The sequence below is a fragment of the Pyxicephalus adspersus genome, chromosome 11, assembly GCF_032062135.1.
Source record: "Pyxicephalus adspersus chromosome 11, UCB_Pads_2.0, whole genome shotgun sequence".
NCBI lineage: Eukaryota > Metazoa > Chordata > Amphibia > Anura > Pyxicephalidae > Pyxicephalus > Pyxicephalus adspersus.
The window spans coordinates 13,669,003-13,680,963 of NC_092868.1; the positions used below are offsets into that span (position 1 = coordinate 13,669,003).

General features: G+C 37.0%; 1 protein-coding gene across 3 annotated transcripts in view; it reads left to right on the forward strand.

Moving 5' to 3' along the window:
- Positions 1–9,999, forward strand: part of LMTK3 (lemur tyrosine kinase 3) — a 54,928-nt gene extending 44,929 nt beyond the window's left edge. For all 3 annotated transcript variants that reach the window (XM_072425797.1, XM_072425799.1, XM_072425798.1), the window contains exons 14-16: positions 1,637–1,748; positions 2,531–2,776; positions 3,849–9,999. In XM_072425797.1, the coding sequence (XP_072281898.1) occupies positions 1,637–1,748; positions 2,531–2,776; positions 3,849–3,865 (375 nt within the window). In that variant the 3' untranslated portion in view covers positions 3,866–9,999. The remainder of the gene's footprint in view (positions 1–1,636; positions 1,749–2,530; positions 2,777–3,848) is intronic.
- Positions 10,000–11,961: the final 1,962 nt, after the last annotated feature.

Genomic DNA, 11,961 nt, shown 5'->3' on the forward strand with positions numbered 1-11,961 from the left:
CTAGGGTACTTTTCAAAATGCATTCCTATACAAGCCCATGGGAATGTACATCCTGGTAGAAGTGGGTTTAATACAGATCTAAATGGTGGCCAGCTTCAAATAAAAAGCATCTGAAAATGAATGAGTTGAAGCATCTCAAACATGTGTCAAACTGATGCCATCACTACAATTCCTTATTCAATACTATGTGATTTCATGCATTTTTTAATGTTAACAGGTAAAAAGCCAGCATTTGGCTAGGTCCCAGGTTCGAATCCTGGCCAGGGCACTATCTGCATGGAGTTTGCATGTTCTCCCCGTGTCTGTGTTGGTTTCCTCCGGGTAGTCCGGTTTCCTCCCACATTCCAAAAGCATGCAGTAAAGTTAGTTGACTTCTCCCCAAAAATTGACCTTAGACTGTAATAAAGACATATGACAATGGTAGGGACATTAGATTGTGAGCTCCTTTGAGGGACAGTTAGTGTCACGACTATGGACTTTGTACAGCGCTGCATATTATGATGGCACCAAATAAATACTGTGCAATATTAATATACTACCAGCTTGCAGTCCAATGCTCAGCAGTCTTTGCAAGTCCCAGTCTGAATGTGCTCTGAACTCTTCTCTCCTGCTGATCTGTGTCTTAATTTTCCTCTCTAGGACAAATTCTCTCACAGATGTCCTAGTAGAAATCTTGGACAGCCTGCAAAATGTTTTGGCAGGCTACTTTAAGATATAAGGCTTGAGGTTTGAATGTTGAATGTTGGTTGAATGTTGAGTGATCGAATCTGTTGGTAAATCACACAAGTGCTTTAGTTCCTACCCCAAGTGATCATAAGGACAATATTGTACAGGTTTTGGGTTTGAGCATTTAGCAGATCGATAGAAACAGAAACAAATTCAAAATTGTCCTTTAGATTGGCCATGGTGGACAAAGAAAAATCTGTCCCCTGTGAAAATCCCCATAGAAATATGGTAATACTTTCGTGCTGTAAAGTCCTAGTCCGAGACCAGTGCTCGCCAGACACCAGTCCCCCAATCTAACGCTGCAGTCTTCACCTATAGCAAGCCCTCTTAGCCTCGGGAGACTAGATGTGACGTCCTAACACACGGTTTCCCCCAGGAATTTTGTGCACAACGTTTAGAATCTGGGAAAGGACTGACAGAGGACCAGAAGCCCACAGATAATGCAGTACCAAATATTTAGGCAGAGGCAAGTCCAGAATTCTGAGCCAGAGGTCATCTACAGATAATCTGTCCATCATCCAAGGGAAGAGACAAAGGCAGAGTCGGGGGTCAAAGAGTTACAGTAACAGTAACAAAATGACACCAGCAGCAGGTCAGCACAGCTTAATGCTACGGCTACTGGTGACTGGTAACAGAAAGGCTATAATGTCCCAGTAGCCAAAGGCAAGGCAGGATGAAAGCAGAGACTAATCTGCTCCTAAAATTCCTTTCAGCTGTTGCTGAAAGATGCTCCTATTTCTTTATTTATCCTTTCATTATCCTTGCTGCTGCTTGTGACATTGCTGGACAAATTAAACTGTGGATCACTGCCCTTATAAGTGTTTCCTAACACTTGCTTTCCATAGTAAACTTATTGAAATGGGTACTTTTGTCCTGACTAATGTACTGTTTTATTGTTGTTTACTCATAGGAAACACCTACAAATGAGTTAAGTACTCCTAATGCACCAGAGAATGATCTCATTCCCCAGAATCCTTCTTTAGACTCAAGTATGGATGCTTTTTCATCATCGGATGGCTTCAGTAAGGCATATTTTCCTTTTTCAGATAAAATATCTTATTACAATAATGAGGCATTGAAGGTAAACTGTAATAGAACCGTCAACTACAAATAAATCACAATTTTCACTTTCATTGGCTTTTTTTAGGCCATTTATAGTTTCTAAACCATGAAATGCCATGAAACATGTTTCCTGCCAAACAGGAGTGTGGAATATGGATCTGAACACATTATTTAGTATTTTGTGTGATAGTATTTAGATGTCCTTTCACTGCTGTTGTACCAAGCATTTTAAATAACAAAGTACATAACTAATCACTGCTAGTAGTTGTAAGTGACTGGTAAGATATATTTGCAGTACCATAAGGAATACATTGCAACCAAGCGCACCTATGCATGTCTTATGTGTTATGGTGTGATGCAATTTCATATGTGTTTGCATTGCCACATGGAAGCACATGCGGTTGGAAGGAGCTCTTACTACTGGTTCTACCATGACATACAATGGGGGTGATTTACGAAAGGAATTTAAACTGTTCACCCACCAAGGTGAACGTGATGATAGTTCACTTTGCAAAGAATACCCATAAAGAATGCAGGGAAATAAAAAAAAAACATGAATCAGATGGTGACATTAGCATTGCCTCATTTCATTCACTAAACTAAGTGAAATATCCCTTGTAGAGTAAAAATTCACCTTAATAAAGGAATTGCCTTTTTTTTTGTAAATAAACGCCAATGCATATGTAAGGTCTTGTAAAAAAACACCTGCAGATAGAAACCTCTCCATTGTGTTATTTTCCAGGTGGAAGTTTTGAGTGGGATGATGACTTTCCTTTGATGACACAGAACTCCACATTCATTCCTATGGCAGCAGAAGGAGCTGCTCTCAGATCACCAATAAGTCCTACTATGCCATCACCTCCTGCACTTCCAGGGAAAAGGGTGGAAGGAAACCTGATGGACTCTCTAAGATTCACACGCTTTACTGTCTCTCCTGCTGTAGACCCACACGTTCCATTGTGTGAAGCTGAAGTAGCATCACCAGCAGGTTGGTATCATCCATATAATGTCACCTGTTATGGCAGTGTTTCTCAATCAGGGTTACATGGAACCGTAGGGTTTCTGTAAAAGTTAAACAATAAGCAATTTGTGACTCTCCTGTCAGTTAAACCAACACTGATGATCTTTTTTTGGCTGTAACTGTGATGTTGTTTCCACTGGCCAGTAAAGTAAGAAGCATTCTTCCACCTGACCCTCACACTAATGTACTGTAAGCTGTTATAGTAATAATAGTAGGGGTTCCTTGAAGACCTGAAAGTTATCTCAAGGGTTCCCCCATGTAAAAAGGTTGAGGAACGCTGCTATCAGAAATTTTCTGTTGGACTAGATGTCATTTCATCCTTTGCTACTATGGGTCACAGATAAGAAGCATTTACAGTTAGGGATATTTTTCTAATAGATCTATTCTTGTCCTTGGTCAGACCCAGAATTGCTGACAACCCCACTTACAACAATGTGAGACAAAACAATTTATTCCAAAAAAATGACAAAGAAAAGCTGTGGTTTTACATTAGGAAAATTAGATTATATTCAATGTCACAAGTTGTTATATACAATAGAATAAGTTTACATCAACATTAAGTACAAACAATGTAAAAGTTTTAGAAGATGGGTCACATCCCACTTAGAAGTCTGGGATGTATGACTATTTTGCTATACAAAGGATTACCTAAATTGAATCACATAATCAATGAGTAAGGAAAACATCTGTAATCCCAACGTATTTCGCCTATCTGCTTCTTCAGGGGTATTTGTAGAGCGTTTATGTTGATGTTGAGAGAGTTATGCCTTAAAGGGAATTTCCAAGAAGAAAAAGGTCATAGATACTGGTACTGACTAGGAGAAACATCAGCTCCATGGAGTGTTGGAAGAAGAATGCAGCTGAATTTAAATGCAGCAGATAGGGCAGTGGCTCTGAAATCATTGAAACTAGTAGCTTGGTAGCCGGAAAAGTATTATTTTTTTAAAAAATGGCATTAGCAGACATTGTGTTTTTTTTTTTTATCCATGTTACAAAAATAGTTTGATGATTAAAAATGCCTCTATTTATATCATTCCAGGTGCTATTGAAAACTGAAGGTGATTGTTTTACCGTTGGTGAGATTCTGTTGTGCCACAAGATTCACTGAAGCCACTCAACACTTTTCTTTTTCTTCCCTGAATCAGTAAGATTCGGGAATACCCAGCACCGACATTACATTTTAACTATTCTATAGTTGAGATACATGATTATGCCAGCAATGAAACGTGCATCAGATATCCTGGAAGATCCATTTTCTTGATATATAAATGTGCCAAACTGACTCCAATTTATATGATGTCTAGTTCCAGCAGTGGTTAGAAATTGGTATGTTCACATTTTGAGCTCTGCAGTCAAGCTTGCTGCAGTTTTTATTAATGCTCTTAGTTGCTGTTATACTAAGGAAAGATGTACTGTACTTGGTTATTAAGGTCCTATATGCACAGGTATATAGAGAGAACCTAATGGACAGTTGTTTGATCTTTGTACGCTCTTTGTACCTTTGTACGTTGAAGATGGTAACATATCACTGTGATGAATGCACACTGCCATGCTCAAGTGGTTTACAAGGATCAGTGCTGCATTGCACATCTGTGAGCCAAAACTACAAGGTGTCCTTGTGACTGCCAAAGTGCAATAATGTACTGAATAGTACCGCATTTGTATGTCAGCCTGCATTCTTTATACAGATGTATAATAGCCAGAATAGCTGACCTGCAATAGCTACAGGTGAACAGAGTACCAGGTAGTAATCTGCATCCTTACAACTCATCATACAGGTACAGAAAGCCTCTCTGCACTTCCTTAATGAGTGGACAGGCTTTGGGTAAAAAGAGACATCAGTCTATTTAAAAAACAAAAAGAAAACAAACCTTTACTTACTCACACTGTGAATTGGATTTTACAAGCCCAGCCTTTGTACTTAACAATACTGTCAACTGTATATCAAAAACCCAAGCCTGTAGCCAGCTGCGTTGGGTCTGATTGATAGATCTAATAATTCAGAGCAGTGAGCATTTACGTTAATGACCGGCAACAGCATTCATTTTCAAAATGACAGGATAGAACTTAAATCTTCTTCTTACCAATTTTTTCAAATCCAATTTCACCCCAGACTGTCACCCAAAACCAGGGTCATAAAATGTTTGCTTAATGCTAACTGGGTAATGTAATATACTTATGCAGTGCTTTTTAAAGTCAGTCTATCAAAAAAAGTTATTTCAGATATAGGGAATCCCCCTGGAATACATTTACCCATTGGTTTCTTTTATCTCTTCAGGGCTCAAGTAGTTAGATTACCTACCACTAGCTGTGTTTTCACTCACCATGGGACATTGGGTGTTCCCACTCACCTCTGCATTTTCTCATTTCTGCTGCCTTTTCCATAATATGAAAATAATGACACATTGAACAAGAAAAATGGATCTCTATGAAACGGACAGATGTGTAGCACACACAGAGCTGAGAACTTTACCATAGATATCTCTGCATTGAACGTCCCTATTAGGTCTACTAAACAATAAAATACCACTTTAAGAATGATTGGCCCTTTAACTGAAAGATACCTGGCAATCATTTAGCTACAATAAAAATAGAAGAATTTCCATTTTCACGTCATCTCTTGCAGCTCGGAGAAGGACTGAAGAAATATATTTAGTAAAAATATAACATAGGTGTTTAGCTGAGAATCCTTAATGGCTGAGTGTTGGTGAATGACGCATTTTCCAAGAACAGATGCAGTGGGGGAAGAAGATGTGTTTTAAGCAATGTATGTATAATAAGTATTTATAAACGCTTTTTTATAGTACAGGTAAGATGAAAAGGGCAATAGCAATTTCCGTGTGTAGATGTTTTAGAAGTTAATGGATTTATACATGGAAGAAAGCAAAAGTGGTGCCATCTGCCCACTAAAACCATCAGACTCCTGTTTTGATTTTTTTAACTTGTATAGCTAAAATGCTGCAGTGTGGCTGATTGCTCTAAAAAATCACTCTTGCTTTCCTCTAATTAAAAAACGTGAACAAAAAAATGTTTGTATACCCTAATGGCACAGAGGGGATGAGCATTGATATTCTATATACAAAAGTAAGACATATCATCATGTAATAGTTTGTTGCCTCAACAAAGTTTTAAATTTGGTCTTTCTGAAGGTGGTTTATGAAAACTGGAACAAACCATGGAACTGTCACCATAGCTATCAGATCATTGTTATTAAATGTGGATGCTATGAGCAGTAGACAAAATTTGCTCTTTATTAATCCTCCATTTTCATAAATCAGAGCCTCTGTGTCCAAAGTTTGTCTTTTTTTCTTTTTTTTCTGCCTTTTAATGCAAGAATTGTTTTTCCCTGCAAATAACTTTAGAATGTAAAGCTGCTGCTGGCTATAATTTGATTTATTACTAGTGCCAAATGAACCCAAAAGGAGCCTTATGGGTTGAAGCAATGACAAGTGACTTTTGGTAAATAACAAAATATGAATTTCAAATGTACAGCGATCTTCACCTATCCAACCTTTTGTTTATGAACTACAATGCACTAGATGCATACTAATGTGCAATTGGAACCTTACTGTGAAATGATTTGTACTAAAAGGTGTCCCATGAAGATGGATACAGTCATTACAACTGGTGTACCAGTTAGTGCTGGACTAAGATTACTGATCTCTTTTTAGCTTGCTGAAGTCAAGTTAACTCACCTAAACTAAAACAAAAGTGGATTTAGGTCACTTATTGATGACAAATTTGGAAGAGGTCCACAAAATATCTACAGTCTCTTGGTATCACATGGCTTGCACTGCAGGATCCAAAATCTTTTTTTTTTTTAGAAGAAAAACAAAAAAAACATGTTGACCATTTTCTAACAGCTAGAACAGTAAATGTATGGCAAAAACTTCTCAGCTAAGTCATGAAAGACAATCTTGCCTCATTTTGAAGGAATTCATTAATTCAACTGTCGGGATATTTTTTAACTTCATACTGGATTTACTCTTTAAAAAAAATACAAAAAACTAGTAACAATATTGGGATCTCTGCTTCTTACAAAACTCAGCTGTCTGCATTCCTAAGACAAACACCATGTGTTCTCCTACGTATGGAGATCCAGCAAGTCCAGCGTCTCATCATAATAACTTCTTTATGGTTAACGAGGCTTATTAAGATACATCATGGGAATCCAGGCTTCATGAATGTGTGTTTGTATGTTGGTTTATATTTTCTTTTATAATCATCCATGTTTCTTTTTTATTCTTTTTTAATAATAACCATAGCCCAAGGAAAGTAATCAATGACAGGTAGGTTGCTCCCTCTACTCAATTTAAAGAAGCAGTACTAGATAGGGCAATTTTAATAAAAATAGCTCTTACAACAAATGTGAACCTTTTTCTTGGAATGCTAAACAATTTTATTTTAAGAATATGTCTACATGATCTGGGTGAATGAACTTCTGATTGTAAGCAAGATGGGGAATTTTTACATTTGTTTTGGGGAATGAAAGTGTTGGTTGAAAGTAATATTTTATTTGTCTTTAAATGCTGATTTATGTACGAGTAGAATTGGCTTATTCAAATTACAGGCTTAAGGTAATGAGAAAGTGAAGCCTTTGTAGTTATAGGCTGTATATCACAGAACCTAACCTGAGTATGCAACAGGCACTGCACATTTTTTTGCTGGCAGTTTGGCATAGACAATAGGGTCACTCAAGATGGATTTATGGATTGACCACCAGTCGTGGTGCTGCAGCCTAGTAACAATCTAAAGATCTGCACTTCTGCCAAATCCATTTTTCTTTTAATTCAATTCTATAAACTTTATTCTATCTTATATTAAAAATACAACTTAGATGCCTCCTTGCCAAACCCAGGCTGGAACTTGGTCACAGGTCAGGCAAGTAAGCCTCGTCTACGTCCTAGGGCTAAATGCTTGGAGAAGAACGGTTTGGCATGGAGGTATTTGAAGTATCTCTAGATCTAGATGAAATAAAGCTCATGAAAAAAGGGAGTGTGTCTCTTTATGATGTACCTTTGACCAGACCATCACTGATGATAACGGTGCATTGTATTAGAAGCAGAATGTGAGATTTTCCTGAATGCTATAAAGTCATCCGGACCAAGCGGTGATGGAAAAACATATGATCATTTCACTACATACAAAAGTTGCTCAGCAGGTACGGTATTTAATGACAAGTAGAGGTAGTCATCTGTGAGATTTACTACACGGGCAGCCCTGTACACGCAGAGGTGACCTTCATAATAAGGCCTGAACATTTTTATCTTAAGTATGGAACTTAACCTTAATAAACCCAACTCCGATATTTTTTTTTTTTATAGGAGGGTTTGTTTCTTTATATATTTTTAGACATTTAAATATGTGTATTGACATGCAATGCCACAGGTTTGTATACTATGTATATATACTGTATATATGTGTATATATATTATATGCATGTATATGTATACTTACAGTTTACAGACATGCACAGTAGCAATTTATTGAAACCCCAAAGTTTATATAAAAACAAATATTGTTATCTAGTACTGCTTCTTTAAATTGGTATAGTGATTAAAGTCAAACTGAGTCTAAATGCTTTTGATGTCACCTAAAGAGACACTGTACAGCTTTTTATGTGTTGTAGCTGCTCAAATCTAAGAACTATTTTTTTAAAACTATTTTCGGCCCTAAATCTAAGATTATGATTTTATTTTAGCTTTCAAAAAGGGTCTATATAGAATTAAAAAAAATTATAGAGAATTTAGCAAGCTTCAATCGGCTTTTAAAAGCCCCTAAAGTCCCCTTTAATTGTAGTCTTTAGTGCTGAAAACAGAGCCTATTGCAAATGGAACTTTAATGAAGTTGCTTGAAAATGCTTGCTCAAGCTTATGCTGCTTAGGTATACATTTATAAGCAAAGATTACCTGGTTTGGATCTCCTGCACACCTGCAAAGAAATGTGTACTTGAAGAGTTCCAATCTTCAGATTTCTTCTGATATATGTTTTTCTTAGATACACAACTGTCCCTATCCCCTTCCCAAGTGCTGACACCAATATCACATAAAGCTGCAGGTATTTTATACTAAACAGCTTACTAGTAATACATTTCTGCACAGAGCTGATAGCAAAATTGTAAGAAATTGGCGTAGCAGCCCAAAAGTTTGGGTTTAGTATTTGGATTATGGAACAAGGGTTTAGTTAGGGATTGGGACTGTTAAGGTTGCATTGATGCAAAGTCATGTTTGAAGTATTGGTAAGAAGGTCCATGCAACCCAATTCTTGCTGCTCCTTTTAGGTGTTGAACCAAAGGAAAGAAAGTGTCCTATAAGCTCTGAATCACTCACAGAAAGGTACATTTGTCTTTGGAGGGGAGCATTAAAGTGAAGCTGTTATTTTGCTCTGCATGGGAAAACCACAGGCTTCATTCATTATAGTGGTTTGCACTGGGCTTATTCTTGGTATTGCAAAATGCACTAGAACTGTACATTGTAGTGCTTTGTACATTTGTGATGTATTTCATCAGCTTAAATTAGATAAATGTAAGCTGTTCATAATTCCTGCCAGAAATGTTATAGACTCATCAAGAAGTTAAAGTCTTAATTGGAGGTATTTAGGGCACATGAAGCCAGAGAGATTTGTAACAGTCTTCAAAATGTGAAACATTATTGCTAATACTCTAGTAATTTTGTCCAAATAAAGCAAATAAAGCATTAGAATATATATATCGTCAGCACTTATAAGGCTTATAGATACTGGGTGATATCTTGGGACACAGAACCAGTATGAATTTTTTCACTAATATTTCTATTGATTTATAATGCAAGCAAGTAGGACAATAAAGGATTAAAAGAGACTCCACTTAAAACCTAAACTTTACATTTAAATGGATTTTCTTTTTAGGTATCAGGGGAGTCTTAAGGCATTGCTGCTCCTTCCAATATGTATAAAATGGGTTATTAAAGAGTATAAATATATACATATATATATATGACAAACCATAAAGACCACAGTATTATCTCTCAGAAACTCACATTATTTTTACATGGTTAAAATGTGATGTATTTTGACAATTTTGTCTGTAAATAGGATACATTTGCTGTTCTTAAGTGCAAATTGAAAACAAAATTTTTCATTCAAAATGGTGTTTGTTCGCCAAAACAATGTTTGCCAAAAAGGGAAAAAACATTAAATAATATAATATCTTATATTGATTGGCTATTTTTTTTGTAGTTATTTGAGTAATTTGTAAGTAAGTAATTTGATATTTTGTTATTTCTAACGTGTTGGATTACTGTGAATTTTAAGCAGGATGCCAAAGGGGGGCTTTTAAAGAGTGTATGTGGAGTTTTATACATTTGCTCCTGTATTTATTTAATATATACAGATCATTGGCCTTCATTCAATAAGTGCAGTGAGAGCAAAACTTTATTCATGTGCTCACCAAATATTAACTACATTTTCTACCGGAGTGCAGCTGAAAATACTGGTTGAATTTCATCAGCTGAAAGCATCTGAAGTGGTTTAAGCAACAAAATCAACCAAACCAGCTTACCAGCATTTCCATGCATATTTGCATACATACCCAGCTTATAGGCCAAATTTTTCTTCCTTTAGGATTTATGTCAATATGCCCATGCACTGTTCTTTTAGGTGTATGTATTTTGCATTTAAAATCAGCCTGGGGTCTCTTTCTAGTCTGTTTTAGGCTGCTTTAAACTGCTAGCATCACCATGTCCATGAAATATCTGTAGAATGGATATCCCGGATACCCTTACCCTTCCTCGCCCATGCTCCCCCACACTTTCTTGCTCTTCTTCAGCCAGCACTGAGATTGGCAGTGACCCAGGGGAGCTTGTGACACTCTGATATATACCTCTTTCCACACTACAACTGTAAAAGACAAAACTCCTAGTAACATAAAAAGAATAAAGAGTACAAATACCAAAAATGGACTCACACTGAAATAAAATAAGTGCTTTGTTGTGGCTTGGCAGACATCTTCTGGTGGTGATTGGCCTGTACAACTTGGTCAGAGATGGAGTTGGCAGCCAGATATTGAGACCAAGGCCTGCATAAGAGATGAGACTAATGGCGTCCATGTTTTCAAAAGCCGTGTAAGGTACGTCCTTCCACAATCCAAAGCCTGCATAAGTGATTAAACTAATGGCGTCCATGTTTTTAAAAGCAGTGTACAGTATGCCCTGCCACAAACCAAGATAGGAGATGAGACTAATGGCGTCCATTTTTCTAAAAACAGTGTAGTATATGTCTTGCCACGAACCAAGGCCTGTGTAAGAAATCACAATAATGGCATCCATGTTTCCAAAAGCATTGTAGGGTATGTCCTCCTACTTCCAGATCATAGGTATGGTCAAATGTTTTAGGAGTTCACTTTTTAGAGGCCTTAAGCATTATTTCTAAACCAGGGTTCTTCCAGAGGCTGCTAGGGGTTCATTGAGCAATGAGAAAAGTGTGACTCTCAGGTCACTTTAAATGACATATCCTTTTGGCTGTAAGCTTGGCAAACTCCCTATTGGAGCACAATGTAAGAAGTATTCTTCCTACTGACCACCACACTAATATACTGTGCTCTGTGAATATAGGAATTATAGCAGGGGTTCCCTGAAAACCTGAATGTTATTTCAAAGGGTTCCGCCATGTTTAAAAGGTCGAGGAACACTGGTCTAAAGGCTTGACAAAGGGGGGAACCCCTAATATGGTAATTACATTAGATGAGATACACTAAAACCCTTTTAGAAACATGGACATAACTAATGTCATCTCCTTGTGCAGGTCTCAATCCATCATGATCTAGACATCCCTCAGCCATCTACAACGTGGGAGGTAATCCCTATCAGATGATGTTTGTGAATTCATTTTTTTTTGTATAATAATTTTAATGATGATGATTTTATTGCAGGAATACTTGTGCTCCTTCTTTTACGTTTCACTAGAATTACCGGCATTTTTGGGTCACGGTGTTTACCTGCCAAAAAATATACGCCATAACGTGTTGGACATATGTATTTTACCTGCAAGTTTTATTCCCCTTTTGTTATCTGCTTACTATTCTTCTGCATACCATTGCACCATTTAGAAGGCCTGGTATATTCCCAACATACAGTATGTTTATTTTCGGACGCAAACAATCGCCCTTAAAATGCAAG